This window comes from Natrix helvetica, assembly GCF_964273705.1.
Source record: "Natrix helvetica genome assembly, chromosome: 1".
In the NCBI taxonomy this organism is placed as follows: domain Eukaryota; kingdom Metazoa; phylum Chordata; class Lepidosauria; order Squamata; family Natricidae; genus Natrix; species Natrix helvetica.
Window position 1 is genome coordinate 97,709,141 of NC_138548.1, and position 25,388 is coordinate 97,734,528.

General features: G+C 36.1%; 1 protein-coding gene across 1 annotated transcript in view; it reads right to left on the bottom strand.

Moving 5' to 3' along the window:
- DCDC1 (doublecortin domain containing 1) overlaps positions 1 to 25,388 on the bottom strand; it is a 276,353-nt gene that overhangs the window by 212,099 nt on the left and 38,866 nt on the right. The window contains exons 6-7 of the mRNA XM_081939283.1: positions 11,817 to 12,022; positions 7,627 to 7,720 (exon numbers count right to left, since the gene is read on the bottom strand). Coding sequence (XP_081795409.1) covers positions 7,627 to 7,720; positions 11,817 to 12,022 — 300 coding nt within the window. The remainder of the gene's footprint in view (positions 1 to 7,626; positions 7,721 to 11,816; positions 12,023 to 25,388) is intronic.

Genomic DNA, 25,388 nt, shown 5'->3' on the forward strand with positions numbered 1-25,388 from the left:
CTGAACAAATGGACATCAAATTTATTGATTTTAAAGAGTTATATAGCAACCTACCTCTATTAGTTTTGTGTACATAAGAGAGACCTAAAAGCACCAAATTACTATTGGCTGCTGAATTTCTAATTTGTTTTACAATCATACAGGCTCAATTTATATCTGTTTGTGATTTTCCTCATGAAAAATTATGATTTAAATTATTAAACAAATACTTAAAAGAAAATCATGACAGAAAGTATCTAATGTTTAAAGATTCTGAAAACTGAAAGAACCTCTAACTTCTGTTGTCATTAAATTAAATTAAGCATGTTTTCTTCAGATTTGTCCTCGATGTTAATGATGAAGACAAATATATCCAAGAAAATGAAAAGAAGGGAAACATATAGTGCATTTAACATAGCCATACAATATGCTTTGACTGTTGTATCTACTGAATCTGATCCCTAAGATGAGTGCCCCTCAAAATGCCTGAGAATTGAAACTTTTGAAATAAAGAATATGTGTGACATACAACTGTAGTTCTTATGTTCACAATAAGGCTTTTGTAATCAAGAGGTATAGTTAGTTGAGTAAATTTTTTCCCTGCTATTTTGGCAATGGCTGTACAACTGTGTCCTCCCAGCTATTGGTGTACAATATTCAAAACTGTGGTCTGCACACTCAGCCTGACTGACTGAGAGAACACATGCTATATTAAATGATCCCGACATATTTTACTCAAACAAAACTAATCTAACAGCTGTTGTGTACTTTTGTTTACATGTTATATGTCAAATCTTATTGTCCCCAAGGTACTTATGAGAGAAGCTTTAGCAATCATTCTCTTAAATACTGATGCCTATCCGAATTTGGATTTTTCCACCATTGAACAGAATGACAAGCACATGATTGCTGTACTTAAAGCAATCTTTCACAGCTGCCTTGCTTCTTCAGTGATCCCATTAAATTGACGGCAGATGCCTGTGGGGTCTGTAGTGTTACATACTACTTCACAAGATGCTGATTTACACAATTCCATTGAATGGTACATGACTTTATTGGGAAAGAAGCATTTCTTTGGTCATTTTATACTCTACCTGAGTAAATTTAATTTAGATACTCATTCTTCATCCTTCAGAAAGAGCTCACACTTATGTTAATTGTTTAGAAGTTTTTGAACTCTGATGTGCAAATGGTTAGCAGGCACAAAATCTTTTCATTTCTAAAATGCATCATGAGTCATGTCTTTTCTAAAACTGAGTGAAGTTGCTGTCCATTAAATATGCTGGACATCTTCTGCTTGAGCAAGTGGACCAAAATGGTGTGAATTGTTAATGCCTTACTGCTTTGGTTCACGGCTTGTGATTGATCATTTGTAACTATATCTACTCCTTGTTCCATGAAATCAAGTATGGAGTAATGGGTTCATCAGATTTTTAGGTTAAATTGAGAGTGAAGAGGTACTGTGTGTAGAAATAAGAGTTGCCATGTTCAGGGCTGGCCTTCTAACAGCATGGATTCTAAAGACGATATTCAAAACCACTTCACTCATCATACGCTTACTGATTCTGAATAGGTCCTATTTGCAGAGGACATTTGGTAGTTTTCCAATAGACTTTATGCTTCTTTCCTACTTTTATCACTTAACCTATTTTCTATATTAAAAAGTCTAAAGAGGTTAAACTAGAAAATAAACATATTACAATATATGTAAAAGCATATGTAAATAGCTTTTAACAGTATAATCCAATTCTGTTTTGCTCTTAGTGTAAGCCATGCAAATGACAAAGACAATCCAGCATTACAATTTAAACATGACCACAAATCATTTTCGTCATGATTAAAGCTTCAAATTAGTAAAACTAGTTATGTTTATACTTAGTATTTTCCATAGGTTATAACTTCACTAGTTACTACTGCATGTTAGCTGACTATGCAAGGTGTTAACTAGAATCAGGGAACAGAAAAACAAAAAAATGGAACACGATAGATTTTAGTCAAGAAACAATAAAACATTTTAAATCCTACTGATTATAGTAGGAAGTTATACAGTTTGTATCCAGTAAAATCACTGAAATTAACTGGACAAAAACATGCCAAACATTTCATGATACTTATCCTATTCAAAGATTTGAAAGAGTATATAACTAATTATTACTTACAAATTGTATTATTTGCATTAAAAATGATTACATCTACTTTATAACAATAACTACCCTATATTAGAATTTGTTAAATGAATGAAAAAAACTACTTAGCTTGTTATCTGGATGCCCTGGCAAACTAATCAAAGAGAATAAATTGAATCAAACTTTAAGTCAGAACATAAGTTATAATGGAAGAATGTACATATTAAGGTTTAGATAATGCAATATATGGGTGTGAATTCAGATTATGTTGGCTAAAGTGGAAATACAGAAACCTATTCTGGAAAAAGCAGTAGCCAAGCAACCCTGTTATGCTGCCAAAAAAGTGTTGAATGCAATAACCAGAAGCTGACCTTGACCTGGGGATAACTTTACATTTTATTTTAAAGATAATATATTAAATAGATTCCTTACTTTCTTTAAAGTAAGGAAATACTTACGAGATTTCAAAATAAAAAAAAAACAATTTTATTTGAGCAGTCTTAAAAATAAAATCCCATATTAGTAGCAATAGCACTTAGACTTATATACCTCTTCACAGTGCTTTACAGCCCTCTCTAAGAGTCAGCATATTGCTCCCAACAAGTAATATTCTAATAGTGTTCAATATGGTATACTCAATTATCTCCTGAGTTTGGAGCCACACATGGGACAAAAATGGGAAAGCTAGAAGAAGAAGAGTAATATTTCATAACCACTAAGACATATAACATTTAAGTGGTTTGACATACAAGCATAACATATACAGGAACATTAGCAAAATAATATTGTATGTTGTATGCACCCAATTGGAAAGAACTTTGTCAACAAGGGCCTCCTATTTCTCTGTATATAACTAAAGAAATGCAATATAAAAGAAATAAATATAAATGAACAGCTGCAGATAGAGGGTAGAATTTAAAAAAGAGACCTAATGATGTGTCACTCATTCTATTTCTCCTACTGCCCAATCATCCCTTTCTCAGCAATCAATTCACACATAGTCAATTAAGATATTCGGTTTTCATTTATTTGGGACAGGAGAGGGATTCTCTCCCACAAGTGGTTTTCTAAGAATATGTTGTAATTCTGCAGAATTTTAAATTCTTCCAGTTCCACTTATGCTTTCCTTGCTGGTATACATGATAAGGTATTAGCTAGAGTATTGGCAGCACAGAGATTTGACAAACCAAGAACTTAATGATCAAGCGGTGTGAGCAGCAAAATATTGCAATTTGATAACCGTGTTACTGGTGGCTATGAAGTGTTTGAAAGTAAACAAGTTAGTATATTGCTATTTTATTTCATATATTTTTGGAAATTAAAAAATATGCATACTATTTGTATCCTATATTTTTTTTCCAAAAGATATGGCAGAAAATCCCAGGCAACTACTGTAAATGTCAAATGACTTTTATTTGAAGTCAGGCAAGGAGAAGGAAAGAAGGCACAATATAGTCAATAGATAAATGGTTGCTTGCTATTAAGGTTGGTATATTCCTAAACTGTACTATGACAGTATATAACTAATAACCATCAACACTTTTGACCTAATAGCAATAGCACTTAGACTTATATACACTTCATAGTGCTTTACAGTCCTCTCTGAGCTGTTTACAGAGTCAGCATATTGCCCTCCAAAATCTGCCCCCTCATTTTACTGACCTTAGAAGGATGGAAAGCTAAGTCAACCTTGAGACAGTCAGAATTGAACTCCTGGCAGTTGGCAGAATTAGCCTGCAGTAGTGCATTCTAACCATTGTATCACCACAGAGTTTTTTGTTTGGGAGGGGGAGGAGGGAATCAGGTAAGATGAGAGAGGGAAAAAATGGTAAGGGTAATACAAAAAAGAAGTAAACTCACTGAAAGATGGTACAATCCCAAAAGATGTGCCTGTTACAACATTCAAACTGGAACATACGTAGTAATTAATCATTCAGACACGTATAAAGTGGCAGGCTTCCTGCCATACAGTAAGTTACAGTTATTATAGAGTGAATTCTGATGAGGGCTTCTGCTTGGGCCAAACTCCTATGCTCAGAGACCAAAATGAAGAAGTGAAGTTCTTCTAACCTAGATAATATTTGACAATTATCCACAGATTCTGCTGCTGTTTTACTTACATTAACTTTATTTGATGACCTGTACCAAACGTCTTGTTAGTCCATCACCAAAATTCATCTCTATGTAAAATATGTTCTTCAGCCCTCCTTTGCCATATTTCACTCTTCATAATCCTTGAATCTTTGATCTTACATTCAGCTACATTCAATCTTCTCTATCTTCATAGATGATATTTGTGTGTCATTAATTACATGTAATTGCATGTATTCCCATTTGCTGCCCATTGCATCTAGAAAATGTTTGACTATAGCATACTACATGAGGTTGCTACTGTATGTTCAGGACAATTACTTATGGTTTTTGGAAACCCATCTTCTCTCACTATCTCCTCTCAGAAAACCTCCTGACAAATGTAAACAAAGCCATGCTGTATGGACAGGATATCCAGGATATTATTTACAATACAATAGCAGAGTTGGAAGGGACCTTGGAGATCTTCTAGTCCAACCCCCTGCCTAGGCAGGAAACCCTATACCGTTTCAGACAAATGGCTATCCAACATCTTCTTAAAGACTTGCATTGTTGGGGCATTCACAACTTCTGGAGGCAAGCTGTTCCACTGATTAATTGTTCTGTCAGGAAGTTTCTCCTCAGTTCTAAGTTGCTTCTCTCCTTGATTAGTTTCCACCCATTGCTTCTTGTTCTACCCTCAGGTGCCTTGGAGAATAGCTTGACTCCCTCTTCTTTGTGGCAACCCCTGAAATATTGGAACACTGCTATCATGTCTTCCCTAGTCCTTCTTTCTATTAAACTAGACATACCCAGTTCCTGCAACCATTCTTTATATGTTTTAATCTCCAGTCCTCTAATCATCTTTGTTGCTCTTCTCTGCACTCTTTCTAGAGTCTCCACATCTTTTTTACATCGTGGTGACCAAAACTGAATGCAGTATTCCAAGTGTGGCCTTACCAAGGCATTATAAAGTGGTATTAACACTTCACGTGATCTTGATTATGTTATTCTTAAATTGGAATTATTTTTGTTAACAAGGGTTTAAGTTATTTTTGTTAGTTTACAAATGAATTACTTTGAGATTGGGTTCAATATGTGGAAATAAAAGACTTCCAGTTACTGGTCAGCTTGGCAGCACTGACAGAGATGTTCCCTGCAAATTCCAAATTTGCAAAAAGATTTACAAGCCCATGATCAAATTGTAACCCTAACTGTAACACAAAGATATAAAAAATATTTAAACTTGTGTTATAAAGATTTAGGGAATAGTCTGTAATCCAGGAAAGTCTCATAAAACACAATACAGCATATACACAATATATATACAATATATACAACTATATACAGCCTGTATATAATCTATCTATCTGACTGAAAATAAATAAATACATGAAAACTAGTTCTAATAATTCCCTATGAAAGAATACAGCATAACAATTGCTTCCTCATTCAGTAAGAGAAGCAAAGGAAAACTATGAAGAGCCCATTCCTCTGGAATTCATTGATCACTTTCAATCTTTCATTCAACTCTTTAAAAGACATCACTGCACAACTGGACCCACTGTCAAATTTACTGTAGTCCATGATTTCATTCCCCGATTTATGGGATTACTGCTTCTCTTCTCATGGCTAAAACATTCCCTCTTCCTTCAGTTTCTCTTTACCGGATTTAATTCTACTTTTTTTATTTTTTGTTGTTGCGTGTCCTTTTCTTAACTTCTTTCAAGTTATCTGAATTTTTCTTAAAGATAAAGGTCTGAGGCCCAGAATTGAACATAATACTTGAGTATTAAGACAGCACAGCTTTGCAAGGAAAGTGAGTGTTCTGAAGACTCAAGGAACCATGTGTAAGAAGCATTTGATGGGTTCAAAAAGGAGACAGTAAAGGCAGCAAAAAGAAATCAACAAAGGCGCGAAAAGGAGACAGCAAAGGCACTGAGTCACTTCTCTTTTGGCCATGATGGCTGGGCACAAAAAAAGCGAAAGGCTGCTGCATCTGTGTGAATGAACGCTTCATGGTGCTTGCTGGGGCAGGCTGAAGCTTCCCAGGGAGTGGCAAGCAGGCCCATAATCATGCAATTCTAGGGCTGGTTGCTGCTCCATAGAGCAAGACCAAGGGCAGCCAAAAGAGCATAGATGGGCGGGAATAGGGGGTTAGGAGGAGTTGAAGCACCTCTGTGGTATACTGTGGGTGGGCTGCCAAGCACTTGAATTTTGATCACGTGACTGTGGATACACTGTGATGACCATAACTTTGTACACAAGACGTAAGTCATTTTTTTTCAGCAGTGTATCAGTTGCTGAATGAATGGTCATAAGTCGAGGACAAGACTTTGGAGTTGTTCTAGTACCCTAATCTGTGCTACTAGCAGACAGTATTCTTCACAAGCCAACAGGTTTACTCAATGTATGTATGTATGTATGTATGTATGTATGTATGTATTGTTTGAACCACCAGTCTCCCTCAGATTTTTTTATTTAGTTCTTTGCTGTTCTGAATTAAAGTATATCATTACATTTTTCATTATTTTTTTATAATTGTCTTTTAATATTCAATCATTACATCTTCAACATTGTACAGAGGTTCATTTTCCTGTCTCCTGTTTGACCTCAAATGCCTCATTAGTCTCTTTTCTTTCTTTTTTCCTGCAAAGGCGTAAGAACTGTATCCAAATTGCCATGACACAGAATAACTTCTGCTCCTTATTTTGGTTGTTATTTGGGCTTATGTAAAGCACAATATAGGAATTTAACCCTATAATATTGATACCATTGCCAAATTAACTTTTATGAGAAATAATACACTTATTTTTGTGGGTGCTTAATTTTGCTGCAATGATCTAAACCAGGAGTGTCAAACTCGCAGTGTCACGTTGATATCATGGGATGTCTTGTGACCTTTATCCCTTTCACTAAAATGGGGGTGGGTGTGCCCAGCATGTGACACATCCGGCCCGTGGGTCGCAAATTAGGCACCCTGATCTAGACCTTTTGAGGAGTTTTTTTCTTCTTCTTTCAACCAAATACAGTTACTATACAAGTTGTCCTTACCTGTGTACAGCCAAATAATTTAAATTCACACATACATACACATAAAAACTGAAATCTACTCTACAATGATGCTACTTCAATTAGGAATAGTGAAAAATTAGTATTTATTCAGATGAAAACTAGAAGTAGCAATTTTAAATGAGTTAAATTCCAATTGTACAAGAGAGTTTATAGGAAAACTCTTGAAAACTGATCTAGTCATTGAATAAATAATATGATTTGATTGACATGAAAAAATCAGTTTACTATTGAAATCATAGGCTACACTGCCCCTCAATAAAGCTGTAAGATATTTTTATGTTTAGCATTCAAACATTTACGCATGCATGAACTGGTTGCTTCATTTCATACATGCTGTTGTTTGTTATTTTATAATAGCAAATGATGCAATTCTTACCATTTAGGAGATCTTCCCTTTTTTCGCCATGCATATTGTATATATACTTTGCTGGTGAAGTAAGGTTCAGTCGCATGGTACAAATATCTAAAAACTTGAAACAAAATCAAAACCAAAAGCATTAATATTTAAATATTATTGTTTTTCTAGAATGAAACATAAGTACATTTAGCTGTTAATGGTATCTCAGCCATTTAGGATCATTTTCAGTAAATTTGAAGATTCACAATATTCTTCCAATCCATTTTAACATTATTATAAATAATACAAATATATTCATTTATAACAGTGCAAAAAGCTGGTTGCCTGAATAATAAAGTAACAGGAAAAATAAGCTTGCCATTTGTAGCATTAATATTCTAGTTACTTTCTTAATAAATCTTGGGTGAATCTCTCTTTGCAATGTGTTGTTCCTTTCGTATCTCATAAAAGCTTGAAACCCAGCATCTGCTCTTTCCATCAGCTTATCTTTGGTTACCACTGGTGCTTCTGTCAAGATTTCTCTCCTTATGTCCGTCAATTTTTCTCTCTTTTCTTCTTGTGTGCTTTGAAGTCTGGGGTAGAGTTCCAATCCGTCTATCTCTCCTTTCCATATTCCGCTCTTGCTATTACCAACCACGCTCACTTTGTTGTCAGTATCCATAGATTTCTTATCTCTTTGCTCATTTTTTCTTCCATTTTTTGAACTCTGTCCTCCACATTTTTCGTTTGATAAACATTCTCAGTTTTTCCATCAATTTTTTCTGTTTTGTATTCCATATTCTCCAATCTTTTTTCACTTCTCTCTGTCACAACTAATAGATTTTGAATTTCAAACATAATCATTTGCAATTTCTTTTTCCTGCTGCGCCATTGTTTCAATTTTGCAGGCACTGCCACTATAGGATTCAAGGCTATTTTAATAAACTTCAAACAGGTTCATTTATTATCTTGCAAGTCAAAATGTTGTCTTCCCTCCAATATCTAGTAATAGAACTCCCAAAAAGCACCTGTATAAACAACGTGCTCTTCCTACTATCACTCTCAGTAAACAAACTGAAAGAACCTTGAATCTCAAGTGATCAAAGAGAAAGAAGAAAAAACAATGTATCCAGCCTCCAGCCTTTAAGTGACAGTGTAACTGTTTTTCCTCCTGTTGTTACAACCCTCTTTATAAGCCTTCTTATTATCTTCTTTATATTCCAAGCTTAAGAAAGAAAGAAAAAACCTTAAATGGAGATCAAAAACAATCCAATCAATCCAATCAAGCATTATAAAAAAAGGAAGGAAAATAGGTGTAAGCAAAAGTGAAAAAAGAAGAAAAAAATAATCCATTCAGTTTAAAAAATAGGGAGCCTTTGCAAAAATTCCATCCATGAAAAAAAAAAATAGAAACAGGATAACACATGAAGTTTAATGTAGATTAATTTTGCCACTTACAGTCTTCTATCTTCAATTTAAATTTAACTAAAAATTTTTTTGGGATAGTCTCTTTTTTCTAATAATAAAATTTCCTCACCAATTCAACACACTTTCTCTTTTCACTTTCTTCCTGTTCCAGAGCTGTCCCAACTTCAGCAGCTTCATTAGCTGCATTTCTGTCACCGGAAAAAAAGGCTATTCCTGGATCTTTCAGGGACTTTGTGGTGTCCCTGAGACCAGCAGGAGATGCCCTTCCCAATCACTATCTCTGCGGGATGGTTTAGGTCCAAATGGACCATCCGGTGGCAGAAATATCGACTGCGATCTCAGAGCACCAAGATTGCACGTCGTGCCGTCGCGACGTCAGCCCATTTCTCCGATAGGGCACATTTTTTAAGTCTGTCAGGATTTATTTGGATCCAGAGCTTGTCTTTTGAAATATTGGCTATTCCTACTAGTTTAGTGTCACCTGCACATTTGATGAGTTCACCTTCTATTATCTAATCTACTGTAAGTCATTTATGAAGATAGCCATAGTGGCACAGTGGTTAGAGTGCTCTCTGAGCTTACTTGTTTTCTTGCAGACGTTTCAATACTTTAACTAGGTAACATCATTAGTGCTAGTAAGGAGTGCTGTTTTCTTAAAATGACATTTGAATGTTTAACCAGATACCATTAAAAATGGATAATCTGTGGATCATCCATGGATGAGACAATTATGAAAATTAAAACATGCAAACATTTTGTGGATCACCTTATCTGCAGGTGGCATACATGTATTTTGATTAAAAATTCAAAAGTAGGCCTATCCATGGATACGTTTATTCATGAGTATATATGACATCATAATTTTTTTAAAAACCTTCACCCTGAATAGATATAATGCTGCACTATTTTGTGGGACTGCTATTTTAGGCAAGTGCATAATAAAAATAGCTATTATCTACATGTTTTGGAAACAACATTTTTAAATATTTTAGAACACTTCATTTTTTTAAAAAAAAAGAATTAGAAATGTCTTAACCCATTCTTTTACTTTTCTCTGAGGGAGGGTTGCAAAATACAGACATTATTACCCAATCTTAGCTACCTCAAATTCTAAAATTCTGAATTATCATTTCAATAAGATTGATATTTTATAGGAAATTATAGGAAACACTTCTCAACATGAACCAAACAAATCTGAGGTGATATTCAGCCAGTTCTGACAGGTTCTGGAGAACCAGTAGCGGAAATTTTGAGTAGTTCAGAGAACCGGCAAATAGGCTAACCCCATCCCCATTGCCTTCCAGCTGATCGTCTTTAGTTGCGCTCAACAGGAGAACGGAGCTGGAAAGCAGGTTAGAGGCTGGGGAGGGAATGGGGAGTTTTCAGTATCCTTCCCCTGCCATGCCCACAAAGCCACGCCCACAGAACCAGTAGTAAAAAAAATTGAATCCCACCTCTGAAACAAATGTGCAAATATTACTTCCATCTTCATATTGGGTATGTTCATTATTGCTATGTCTATTCATTCATTAATTGAAAACACTTTTAAGCAGAAAGAGACCTTTTCCTATAAAATAGATATTTTTAAGTGAAAGCTGGGAATAGAGGAATTAGACCTATCTGAGGGAAAGAAGTGCCCAGGCATCCCACATTTTTAATTTACTTGCTCCAAACACCATTTATTAACCATCTATGTTCCTTTCTTTTCATGTCCAATTCTGTAATGCTCAACTTCTTCAGATTTGTTTTCTTTTTCTTCTTCCGAAATTTAAACATGAATTATAAAGCAAACGTAAATGCTTACAAAAATCTAAGTAGATCAATTCTAGTTCTCCACATATAAATATTAATGGAATTGCATGAGCCCAAGTCTCTACCCCAATTCTAAACCCCCAAAATTGGATTTACAATACAATACAATAGTAGAGTTGGAAGGGACCTTGGAGGTCTTCTAGTCCAACCCCCTGCCTAGGCAGGAAACCCTATACCGTTTCAGACAAATAGCTATCCAACATCTTCTTAAAGACTTCCAGTGTTGGGGCATTCACAACTTCTGGAGGCAAGCTGTTCCACTGATTAATTGTTCTCACTGTCAGGAAATTTCTCCTCAGTTCTAAGTTGCTTCTCTCCTTGATTAGTTTCCACCCATTGCTTCTTGTTCTACCCTCAGGTGCTTTGGAGAATAGTTTGACTCCCTCTTCTTTGTGGCAACCTCTGAGATATTGGAATAATGCTATCATGTCTCCCCTAGTCCTTCTTTCTCTTAAGCTAAACATACCCAGTTCCTGCAACCGTTCTTCATATGTTTTAGTCTCCAGTCCCCTAATCATCTTTGTTGCTCTTCTCTGCACTCTTTCTAGAGTCTCCACATCTTTTTTACATCGTGGCGACCAGAACTGAATGCAGTATTCCAAGTGTGGCCTTACCAAGGCATTATAAAGTGGTATTAACACTTCACGTGATCTTGATTCTATCCCTCTGTTGATGCAGCCTAGAACTGTGTTGGCTTTTTTGGCAGCTGCTGCACACTGCTGGCTCATATTTAAATGGTTGTCCACTAGGACTCCAAGATCCCTTTCACAGTTACTACTATTTAATGATACAATAAAGCAACCAAGTAAAATATAACAATGTATAATGGAATCTATTCAATTATCTAGGGAAGGTGTACCTACAATTTTGTTGTAACCTCCGCAGCTGAATTATCTCTACTCTAATCATATCTAAATGGACCAATTACAAATAATAAAAAAGTGAAAACTTTCTTCATATACTTTTTGCTATGCCACATCTCAATATACCTTTTCAATTTCGTTTGGAGATGCTGCTATTTCATAACCATCCTGTCCCATGCAGTTCTTAAACACCAAAAGTCTGATCATAGGTTTTTCTATAAGTTTCTTCATACGTTTGGAAAGTACAGGCTCAGCTTTTCTTCTCTTGACATCTCTAGGAAAAATGAGACCATTCAGTGTCCAAGTTGCATTCTTCATTAACAACAGATGGTCTGGAAGAAAAGAAGTAAAGTAAATATTTAGTTTCAGAATTAAAAGCGAACATATCATGCTCCCTTTCACCTATTACCTTAATAACACACTGGCTGTTATCCACATAAAAGCTGATATTTTTGGAAATACGACCCCATCTTTCCGCAAACCGTGACATAAGCTGTAGCAAGCTGTCTCTATTGATAGCCTGCATAAATCATCATTCCTGAAGGGAACAGATGTTCAGGGTATGAAAGAGTAATACCACAATTTAGTCATAATTAAAATTCACCTTAGCATGCCTCTGTAGCTGATCAGAAAGCAACATTTTACTTCTCATCTGCAAATCACTTTTCTTCACCTTTGCTTCATAAAATCAAATATACTTATTTCTGAGCCTTGATCGACATTTGCCTAGATTTATACTGCTCATAAAGTCTTGTACAAATGATCCATTTAACAGCTGGTTTCCTAATTCTTCTCCTAAAATAATGACCCCATGCATAATATCTTAGTAGAAAAACTCAAATTCGAAAGGGTAAATACTTGCTAATTTTTTTCTGCTACCTTGGCTATCAATCTATTTTTTGCAAGGTTAGAAAGATAGAAATTAAGTATTTGTTACCAAGGAGAAACCTAAGATATATTTCTAGACAAAGTGGGAACTTTGATTAAAGATCTTTGTTTATAATTTCCTTATATAATTTGTCTAATGCCTTTCTGCCCAGAGTAATCCTTTAGTAGGTCCATCTAGAATGTCTCAAAATCATGAACACTTTTGAGTTATCAGGTGGAAGAGAAGATGAAAAATCTATTTTTCTTTTGTAGCATGTCTACTAGATTATTGCATTAAAAAATTGGAGATTAATTTTAGGTCATATAGATACAATATCTGAGGAAATTTCTATTTGTAAATTACATGTAGTAAATAATCTAAAGTATAACAACTTTATTTATACTGAGAAATACAGATCACTTACTTTTTTAAAATAATACATGTACAACAGAGATCTATTTAAATCAGAAATGTAATGGAGGTTTTACAATACAATACAATACAATACAATACAATACAATAGCAGAGTTGGAAGGGACCTTGGAGGTCTTCTAGTCCAATCCCCTGCCTAGGCAGGAAATCCTATACCGTTTCAGACAAATGGCTATCCAACATCTTTTTAAAGACTTCCAGTGTTGGGGCATTCACAACTTCTGGAGGCAAGCCGTTCCACTGATTAATTGTTCTAACTGTCAAGAAATTTTTCCTCAGTTCTAAGTTGCTTCTCTCCTTGATTAGTTTCCACCCATTGCTTCTTGTTCTACCCTCAGGTGCCTTGGAGAATAGTTTGACTCCCTCTTCTTTGTGGCAACCCCTGAGACATTGGAACACTGCTATCATATCTCCCCTAGTCCTTCTTTTCATTAAACTAGACATACCCAGTTCCTGCAACTGTTCCTCATGTGTTTTAGTCTCCAGTCCCCTAATCATCTTTGTTGCTCTTCTCTGCACTCTTTTTTACATCGTGGTGACCAAAACTGAATGCAGTATTCCAAGTGTGGCCTTAGTATTCCAAGTATTCCAGTATCCCAAGTGTGCCTATTCCAAGTGTGGCCTTTTTGTAAAAGTTGACTTGAACATCCCATTTTCTCTATTATATTTGCTGCTAAACTCCAGTTCGCTCAATCTCTTCTCTCTTACATACACAAATATAGAAGTTGCTTTTCAAATTAGGTTTACAATTTTCAGTTATTTACAGCTGAAATGTTACATTGTAAACCATTAGTAAAGAATAACAGAATAACTCAGTTGGAAGGGACTTTGGAGGTCTTCTAGTGCAACTGCCTGCTCAGGCAGAAAACCCTGTAACATTTCAGACAAACAGTAGTCCAGTCTCTTCTTAAAAACTTCCAGTATTGGAGCACCCACAACTGGAGACATATTGCTCCACTGATTAATTGTTCTATCTGTCATGAAATTTCTCCTTAGTTCTAGTTGGCTTTCCTCCTTGATTAGTTTCCATCCATTGCTTCTGGTCCTGCCCTCAGGTGCTTTGGAGAGTAGATTGATTCCCTCTCCTTTATGGCAACACCTCAGATATTAGAACACTGCTATCAAGTTACCTGTAGTTTAAGGTAGTACATATACATAGTACATAGTTTAAGGTAGTAGAAATTATTGATTTGATAATCCTCAATTTATGAACACAAGTGGGATTTTCCCTCTTTACCCTATACTTTTTTCTGTCTCCTTTTCCATTCCCCATTTTCCCACTATTTTCATTTTAATTTGTATTTTAATAAGTGAAAATAACATAATCCTTTGTGTTGTTTAAGAAATTACTAAAGACTTGGCTGTTGTCCCATGTCTTGGGGGCAGGGAAATGTGAAGTCAACTTTTCTTTGTTTTGTTTTGTTTCTTTGGTCTGACTTATTTTAATTTTATCTTAATATTTTGCACTTCCAGTCATTAATACCATTTTATACGCTATTTTTTTAGTTGTAAGAGTTATTTGGAACTTATAAATAAAATCAATCAGTGTTCATGCAAAAATTACATGTGCAGTCAACCAACACACTTCTAACATCACTACAAGAATTCCTTCTGCACTTAACCAAAATATATTAAACAAGGGGAGATAACACATCTTTGTATGAGGCTAATTGCTGAATCAATTTGAATTCAAATCTATTCAGTTTATCAAACAATTTCTTCTAAATCAACCAATATGCAGTACCCTCTCATATTCATTTTAAATAATTATTAAAGAACAGAAATCTGATCCATACATTCCTTCTTTATTGCGATGCCTTATTGTACTTTCCAAATTTTGTTCATTGTCAACTTTTTTATTCTTTCAATCAGAATTCTGCCAAATATTTCCAGTGCATTCAACACACTTAACCTCAGTAGTTTGGCTTTTGTTATTTTTCCTTTTTTTTTTAAAGGTGGGGGGAAAATAAAGGAACAATAATAGAGTTCTAGGAACAATCATAGAGTTCTACCAACTGTCAGGCACAGATGCTATCTTCATATACACATATTAAAGTAATTACGCAGCAACTCCATAAAAGAAACAGCATCCAATATTTTGGCCATGATATCAATTACATATATAACAGTTATATCATCTATATTTTCAGCCTTAACTTTTTTCAACACCTTCACAATATTTAATACTTTCCTTTCATCATTTTCTTTCTAATTTCTCCAGTATAGGAGGGAGGGAAAGTAAAACAGCCTTTCTGGATCCTTAAGATAATAGCCTATATCAATGACGTTGTACATCATTCCAGTCTGTTTCCTAACATAACCTATTATAAAGTCCTGTCAATTGTACATTAGCACAAACAGTAGTATGCAGTAAAAGCATTACTTAGGCATAAGGCTTCATGGGAAGGAACACATGAGTGGGTGCAGGCAATAGGTAATTCCTCTTTGAGAGAGGGAGTGGTCCCACCAGCTCTTAAAGAGATAGTGTTGTGCCCCCTCCTCAAAAGCCCATTACTTGACCTGGACAGATTTTGTCCAGTTTCCACCCTCTTGAGATTATCTAGACACCTTTCAGTTCACACCAGAATTTGGGACTGGTATGGCATTGATTATGTTAATAGATGTCCTCTGGCAAGAGTGGGATAGAGGTAGTGCATCCATCCGGGCTATTCTTGACCTCTCAGCAGCATTCAATACCACTGATCATGGTATCCTTCTAGGCCCGTGATGACGAACCTATGGCACGCATGCCACAGGTGGCATGTGGAGCCATTTGTTATGGAACTCGAGGCTTTCCCCTGTCAACTCCAGTGCGCAGGTGCGCGCAGGTGCATGTGGGCCAGCTGACTTCGGCCTTCTTTTGGGGCCATTTTTCGCCCTATGTGTGAAAAACCAGCCATATGGGCAAACCGGAAATTCAGGAACAGACTTCCGGTTTGCTTGTAGAGCCATTTTCACCCTCCAGAGCCTAAACTTCCACTGGATCGCACACATAACATTATGGGTTTGACACGCCCGCGCATGACCTCCCTGCGCTCCCCCCACTTTCGGCAAGCGAGCAAAAAAAAAGATTCATCATCACTGTTCTAGGCTGACTATGGGAAAGGGGGATGGGTGGCACTTCTTTCTCTGAGGCTGGTTCCAATCAATGTTGCTAAAGGGAGAGAGATCTATCCCGCAGTCCCTACTTTGCGGGGTGCTTCAAGACTCTCCCCTTTTATTTAACATTTACCTAAGACTGCTGTGTGAGGTTGTCCATTGGTTTGGGCTGAGGTGTCAAGGATATGCAGACAACACACAGCTTTATATCTCTATCCCATGCCCCATTAATGATACTGTGGATGTCCTATCCTAATGTCTGGAGACTGTTAGGAACCAGTTGTAATGAAACAGGCTGTGATTCAACCCTAGCAAGGCGGAGTGGCTATGGGTATTCAGTACATCCACACCCACATCCACAGAAGCAATGTTCTTCCATCTATGGTTCTGGATGGAGTTGCACTACTCCGCGGACCTGATGCATAATCTGGGTATCCTCCTGGACTTCCAGCTCCTGCTCAAAGAGAAGGTGGCAGCCATGGCTAGGAAGGCCTTTGCACACCTTTGGGTGGCATACCTGAACTGGAAGGTCCCGCTCTCAGTAACTCATGCTTTTATAACCTCCAGCTTAGACTACTGTAATATCCTCTTCATGGGGCTGTCCCTGAAGACCATTTGGAAACTCCAACTGGTGCAGAATGCAGCCATGCAAATAGCAAATGGTGCCACCTATATGGCACATATAATACAACTCTTGTGTGAGCTGCACTGATTACCAATATGTTTCCAGGTGCAATTCACAGTGCTGGTGGTTACTTTAAAGTCCTACAGGGCTTGGGACAAGGGTATCTGAGGGATCACCTTTTTCAAAAGTATCTAACTGTCCAAGCAGGTAAAGCAGAATGAGCATGATGCAACTTCCATCAGCCAAAAACATCAGATAGCAGAGATCAGAAGACAAGCTTTTTCTACAGCGGTTCCTGGTCTATAAAACATCTTCCCTTTGAGATCAGAATGGTCCCAGCCCTTTTAGCCTTTTGTAAGGCTCTAAAAACCCAGCTATGTTCCCAAGCCTCGTGTGCTGAATGTGTCAAGGACCGAACTTCATGGCTTTATTGCTAACTAGGCAAGTATCTTGCTCCTTTTTATATTTAATTTGGATGGTTTTCATGTTTTTTATTGGTTTTACTGTTTTTATTGTTTTAAAATATTTTAAATTATATATTTTTTTAATTGTAAGCCACCCAGAGTTATTGATTGAATTAGGCAGACACGGAAGTTGTACAAACAAATAAATAAATCCCAACTTCACACCCTGTTGGATGGTATATTAGACACTTCTGGAAAAGATTAACCTGTCCTGTTTGAGAAATGAGACCAAAGAAATACAGAACACAATGACTAATTATGTTACCTAGCATAGAGAGTGATTACATACTTGCAAACTAAAATGGACATGAATGAAGGCAAATATACATGTCTCAGGATAATGTTGTAGGATCCAATTTGAGTCAGTCACTGGGACCACAGCTTTAGTTTCCCAAGATTTCAGGCTCACACTGATGCCCACCCTCAGGGAACTTCTTTCTTTCTTTCTTTCTTTCTTTCTCTTTCTTTCTTTCTTTCTTTCTTTCTTTCTTTCTTTCCTTCCTTCCTTCCTTCCTTCCTTCCTTCCTTCCTTCCTTCTTTCTTTCTTTCTTTCTTTCTTCCTTTCTTTCTTTCTTTCTTTCTTCCTTTCTTTCTTTCTTTCTTCCTTTCTTTCTTCTCCTTCTTTTTGGAGAGAAAGAAGATCCCTAAGGATGGCCTGGAGCACAGGTCTGAAAGCTTGGAAGACTAAAACTCTGATCCCAGTAACCGACTCAGATTGGATCCTGCTACACTGGAAAAGAATGAGGAAGCATTAGGAAAAAAGCAAACTCAAGCACCAAGTTTTAACTTTAAAAGACAATTTTATAAATACCATCTATAAATAGTTTGGGGGAAATAAAACAATAGATTAATAAACTCAGTAGGTTAAATGACCCAGAAAATCTAAAAGAAAAAATATTAAAGTCTAAAAGATGTGTGTATTCTTATCACAAATTTGATTTATCTCAAAACATGGCATTCTAATAAGAAGCTGGATTCCTTAAAATGTTCATTAAATAAAACTATACAAGGAAAAAATATACTCAGCAAACTTCTACTGCATGTTGAGAAGAGATAGTTTGCAATAAAATAAAGTTACTATAATGCATCTGAATGTCCCAAACATTTCACTTTGCTAGATAGATCTGTCATTTTCCTTTCATTCTGAGTTTAAGAAGTAATTGAAAATAAACATATTATAATAGAATGTTTATATTGAGATCATTATTTAAAGTACATTCATTTATTAGATTTTATTTTGCTTTTCTCTTAACACCTCAATACAATTTAAATCAGGGTCTCCTTGAATTTTATCCCAAACAACAACTCTAGATGGTAGACTGGATTGAAAGAGAATAATTGACCCAAAGTCAACCAGCAAAGTCATCTGAGCTTGGAATTTGACTGACTCTCTCCGATCTAACATTTTAGTAACTATAGGATTCCCATACCGGATAACCTAATTAGTAACAATAAGGGAGGATATTTGTAGCTCAGAGTTCAAATGAGCGGTCCTTGGTGCTCTCTGCACTTGATTGTTTTCTTGCCGATGTTTCATTACCCAAACAAGATAACATCTTCAGTGTTAGTGATGATGTTAGATAGTTTGGGTAATAAAATGTCTCCAGGAAAACAACCAAGCTCAGAGAGCCTCCAAGGAGCTCTCATAACTAGTAACTTTTATGCAAATGGAATCAAGGTGGACACTGGCACATCTTTTTTTTTAAATGTGTTAGGCTCTCTATGTAAACCAGATCACAAAATCAATTTCACTGGAAGATTAGAACTATACAATATTGAGAAATTCTTGCATGTTTCTGTCAAGATCACCTCTTTTATTCTATAGATTGGCAACCTCCCCATTATCCCAAAAGTGCTGGAGGAAGAAAACCAGAATATACAGCTTTGAATTGTGTTTGTCTGTGTGTGTGTGTGTGTGTGTGTGTGTGTCTGTGTGGGTGTGGGTGTGGGTGTGTGTATTCCATCTGACAGCAATCCATCTTGCTCAAATATTGTATTTTATTTCAGATCTTTTTCCTAACAATTTTTATTATTCTGAGCTCAGACGGACTTATTCCTTGGCTGTTTGTTTTTTTTTCAGGTCCTAACTGTCGCTGGGGAGACGTAGAGAATTAGAAATAACCTTAGAAAAAATGTTTAGCAAAATGTGAGTTAAACCTGGGAAAAGAAGAGAGTATCAAAAAGTTAAAGGTGGCACGTGGAGCCATTTGTCAGGGCACGCAAGGCGCTGCCCTGTCAGCTGGCCAGCTGAGTTCACCCCTTTTTAAAGCCATTTTTCGCCCTCCCCAGGCTCCAGAGGCTTTATAGGAACCTGGGGAGGGCGAAAAGAGCCTCCCCCCCCCGGAGACCCTCTGGAGGCTTCATGAGCTTCCCTGAAGCCTCCAGAGCACAAAAAAACAGCCCTACAGGCAAACCGGAAGTTTGGGAACAGACTTCTGGTTTGCTCGGAGGTTTGTTTTGACTGCTCCGGAGGCTTCAGGGAAGTGTCCTCAAAGTCCCTGAAGCCTTCAGAGCGCTCAAAACGACCCTCCGAGCAAACCGGAAGTTACTCCCGGTTTGCTCGGAGGGTCATTTTGACTGCTCTGGAGGCTTCTGGGAAGCGTCCTGAAGGTCCCTGAAGCCTTCAGAACACTGAAAACAACCCTCCGAGGGCTTCCGGGGGGGCGGGGGAGGCTGTTTTCACCCTCCCCAGGCTCCTATAAAGCCTCTGGAGTCTGGGGAGGGCGAAAAAAGCATGCAAAAAATGGGGGGGGTCACACCTGTAGTGTGTGCAGGCGCACTGGGGGGGGTTGTGCATTGCATTATGGGTGCAGCATGCCCGCACACGACCCCCCTGCGCTCCCCCCACTTATGACATGCGAGCCAAAAAAGGTTCGCCATCGCTGCTAACCTATGTCAATAAAGTATAGTTCCACTACTTCTTATGAACTCTATTTCTTAATTTAGTTCTTCTCAAAGGGTTGACAAGAGATCTGAAAACAATGAAACTATTCTAGGTTTCAGAAATACTTTAGTTTTTTAAATGCTACAATTTATTTGTGACTTTCCCTTTTCTTGTTTGGTTGCTTTTTACAATAATGTCATATTTCAAATATTGCTTTGAATAATATTTAGGAAATCTGAATGATAAATAAAAGAATAATATCAATAGCTAGTTGCGGCCACACCTCACATCTGGGCTCATCAGTGAATAACAATTCTTGATACTTAGTTCATTTTCTTGGGTTAATTTGGCAGAAGACATCCAAACATGGCTCAAATAAATTAGAACTTTTGCTGCAGACAAGACATTAAACACAACTGTTGACTGACCACTCAAGTCTAAATACATAGAGATTTTATTCATCCTCATTGCTTTAAATTTGAAGGGTTTCCCCACTAATCATTCCATATTTTATGTGGCAATTGGTGGTCTTGAAATGTCCTCACGTTTTTAGATTCAAACATTAGACAAAATATCTTCAGTTTTACATCTTTTCCATAAAAGTGTCAAAGATAAGAGCCAAATCCCTGAATAGGTACCTGAATGCAGTGACAGGCAGTATTAAGAACAATAAACTGAAATTAAATTACTAAAGTATAAAGTATAATAATTTCCCATCTGGAGATACCAACCAAAAATACTCCCAGAAATCTCTCCCAATCACTTAAACATGCATATATGCTCCAGTCATCAGAAAGAGCGAATAAGAAGGGCCAGGAAAAAGAATGGGAAGGAGTAGCTGCACTAGAGAGAACAGGAAAATAAAGGTAGGAAACAAAACTGGAAGAAGATGATCCAAGGGGAAGACTAACAGAATAGGATTGGAATGAAAATATGGAGAAATCATAATCAGATATTACAATAATGGTCAAATTTTCTTAAAGTAGTGACCTTTCCTCAGCAACTATTAATTTTCAAAAACACCCATTTGTCTCCTGCCTATTCACTTCCTTTCAGCAATATTTTATTTTCTCTGTATATGTAAAATTTTTGCGCATGTACGCACACACATACACACACACACACACACACACACAATTTCCAGGTAATTATTTGAAGAAAAATATTTTCAATGTGTAGCATCTGAACAAGCTCTCAGTTAAAATGGCTACACAGGCATAAACAGAGAGTTAATGATAGTCACTATACAATGGAAATCACTCAAAAAGCAGTTAACATATGGAAAATATGATTTTAGTATGAGTATTAACTGAAATCAAAATATTAAAACTGAAGATACTGGCCTATGACATTTCTGTGCAATATTCTTGAATATTTAGAAATTCAGCCTTGGTTCAGCTATTTATTAAGAAATTATTTGACTTTTTCCTTAAAATTTTAGGTTTGTAAAATAAAACTGATAGTATGAAATAATGTGTCTCCTTTATTTATCTAGAAGGAACATTATTAAGTAAATGCTATCAGTATTTGTAACAAGATTTTTTTAATGTATTTTTGCAGTGTTGTAAGAATGAAAATATTGGGAGCAGAAAGTCTAGAAAATTTATGTTGAACATTTACTAACTTTTGAAATCCTAAAGAAACAGTTTCAAATATTACGCCATAATAGTAAAAAAAATGAAGCAACCATGGTATTTAGCAAAAGATCAAGGAAATTAGACTAATAAGCAAATCTGAAAACTTAATTGCCAGAAAACTTTGACTGATGTGCAGATAAATAAGTGACAAAACATATAAAAGAACAATGAAAAAGAGAAGAGCAATTGCAGTGGTATGACAGAAGTGTTAACAATGCCCCAAATTCCACACAACTCCATTTTTGTTGTTGACAAAAAAATTCTAATAGCAACTTGTCATACATTTCCTTCAAACTGAGGTAATCACAGTGGGGCAACTGTGAGCCAGGAGTCAATTTCAAAACAGAATAACAGCCATCGTTTGTAACACTTTTTTTCCATCGAAATATACGAAGGAAGCAAAAATAGAAAAAATATGTAAAGAGTTACACTAATAAATCTGAAAATAATTTTGCCACCTATTTAATTGCTATGAAAATACCCTAAATAATATACATGGTTGTTGTTAGAATGAAAAATGTGATAGCCATTTAGTTTGAGCAATGTTTACATTTTATTTTTAAAAATATAATTGCATTAGCTGACTTAAAACCAAGTGTTCTTGTTTTTTTAAGACATGGAATAATTCTTTAGGAAATCCTAATCTGAGGTTCAAATCCAGGGAAAGTAGGCATGAAATCTATTCAGGGGGGGAAAAATCACTGATGCTTACATTCTATTTAATATTCTTATCCAATGATATGGAACAATATCAGTGGCTCTTTAAAAGAAAGCTCAAAAATGCCTGGGAAAGATTATGACTATGGAAAAAAGCCTCATATTGCCAGTGTCTTGCTTGTTAACTACTAGATCTGCTAGCAGAGAGGTGGGTAGAAAATAGAAAACAATAGAAGGAGCAAATATTATTGAATGTCTTGCATAATTTAAAATTAACACATACAGTAAGGAACCAAAAGGATGCCTATTGTATTCATAGGTTCATAAACTAGCATAAATTAAAAAAATATTTTAAAAACATATTTAATCAAGATATCATTTGTTATTACATATTCAGTTTTCAATGAACATTTGAAAAATGAAAAATGGTTAACCTTCCTACGTTCTGACCAACATGTATGAGATGAGCATTTATTGCCATTCACTAGATTGGGACAATAACAAGCATAAATTCTGAATTCTACCAATTTCAAAAATATAGGTTCTCTTCAAGCAGAGAGTTATCTTCAGGGCAATGCTCCCTCCTCATAGTTTAAGAAAATCAATTATAATTGTGACAAATACTAAGCAGAGTTCCCTATAATATAGGACATAACCATGATGTTTGAAGCTACATAACAGTTATGTATTATGTTATTTGCAGTCAGACAAACATCATCTCATACACAGACACCTGAATAAAAACATCCCATCTCTTGTAATCCAGGAGAAACAGATTCCCTTTGCTACTTTCAGGAGGAAGGAAGACAAAAACAAGAGGGGTGCTTATGTTGCACAAAGTAGAAAAGCTAAAGATATATTCTGATTAAGCTGACCAAGACTGATTTCCACACTGCTTGAGATAAGATATAAACTACCTAAGCAGCTGAGAGTTGCATAGTCTTTGTTATGTATGCTCATGATAAGACATGATAAACCAGTTTGTTCAGGTCAAAATATTTCTATGAGGTAAGCAATAGTCCTCTGAAATTTACTTTCCAAAACCATGAAAAATGTACATAGTTTCAAGTCATGATTAAGAGATTAAGATGCAGTCAGCACCTTAATGCATTCCCTCTCTCATCAAGCAAAAGTGAAAAGCTTTACAATTATTTGTTGGAAGAGAGTGGATGGCAATTTATTTTTAGCATTCACTTTTTTAAAAATTATATAACTAAGTCTTCTGAAGAAAGAGAAGATAGATGAAAGCTTTGGGCACAGGTTAATGTGATTCAAATGTAAACAAAAGAATGAAGTTAATTAAAGAAGTTGATAGCATAGAAAACATAATGCAAGTACTTTTATCCTGTGAGGTACATCATAATAATATTGTGCAGGCATGCCTTGAGGTATAATAAAACAAAGTGGCAAGACATATTGGATAGAGTTAATATAATTTCCAAACTTGTTTTTGATATATAAATATGTCTAAACCATATAATATAAAATGCCAATTTTCTTATAAAGAATTACGTGTTTCAAATAGATGTTATATATTTGTGTTTAGGCTTTGATAAAATTTTCTGCACAGTGAATATTCTTACGATGTATGCATGATTATTTCATTAGCCACAAACATTTACATTTTAAAACATCTTTATTTGCAGCTGAAATGCATGCTTATTTCTCTTTCTGCTTATTCAAACTTTATTACAACCACACTAATGAAATATTGCTACAGAGTTAATCTAATGAACCATGTTTCCTGATCAATATTGAAAAGCATAGTGAAGTAATATTTATGTTTGCATATTATTTAAACATATATTTTCTTTTTTAAAAAAACAAAATTTTATTGGTTTTTTAAAAAATAAACAAGGAAAGGGGTAGTGGAATAAATTACAAATTTTGGTAGTTACAATATGCAGGAGGTGATCCCTCCCCCCGTACTCATACTTTTCATTTATTAATACATTAGATTATTACAGATTGATGGGATTTTGTCAGCATATAAACTTTTATCTTCAAATAATTTCAATCATTTTACATCAAACAGATTTTCTTGTTCATTTTTGTGATCTGAGTTTTCTTGATGTTGCCCCTTCTCCCCCCGCCAGCAGAGCTCTGGCCCCTCCCGTGTCCTGTGTGCCTGGTGTAGTGTCATCAGGCTTATCTAGGAGGGCTTAATTTTTTTCCATAAAGGCCTGAGCCTCTATGGTTGTATTAATTCTAACTCTTGTGTCCTCCCAGAAAATTAGCATACCTTCAGGCATCAGCCATCTGAACCACACCCCTTTCTGGTATAATTTCTTCACTAGTAGCGAATAATTTTTTCTTCTCTCTCTCACTTTCTTAGGGATCTGTTTCAGAATGGCTATTTCTCTATCCTGGTATTTTAGTGCTTGCCCCCTTTGTGCACTCAGAATCTCATCTCTTGTGGTCTTTCTAAGGAATTTAATGTGTACCTCCCTTGGAACATTATGTGTTCTAGCGTATGCTGAGTTTACTCTATAAACCAGGTCCATGTCCCACCCCATCTGTTGTTTGTCTTTTTTGATGTATTCAGCCAAAAGGTTTATCATAATGTCCCTTAAATCTTCATCATCCGCCTCAATCACATTTTGAAACCTAAGGAAAAAGGACATTCTTTCAAATTCCATTTTTATCTGGTGGTTCTCAAGTTCTTGGTTCCCTTTCTGCACTCCCCTCACCTCCCCCCCCCCCTCATCTCAGCCATCTCCTCCTCCAAAAGATCCAGTCTCTGTGAATTATTAATCGCCCGGTCTTGGTTCTCTCTAAGCTGCTCATTCATCTCCTTAAATTGATTTTTTAAATCCTCCTGTCCCTTTAAAATCTGTTGAAACATCTGCTGAAAGTCCACCTCAGAAGGCTTGGGCTGAAGCAGGGAGGTTAAAATCTGTTGTCCGCTGGGGCTGGACCCTGAGGATGTCGGGGCGGAGACTGCAAAGCCCGGCTTCCCCGGGGGTGGTCTTTTGGGTGGCATTATAATGAGCAAAGAGATAACAATGTCAGTACAGAAAGGAAACAATTAG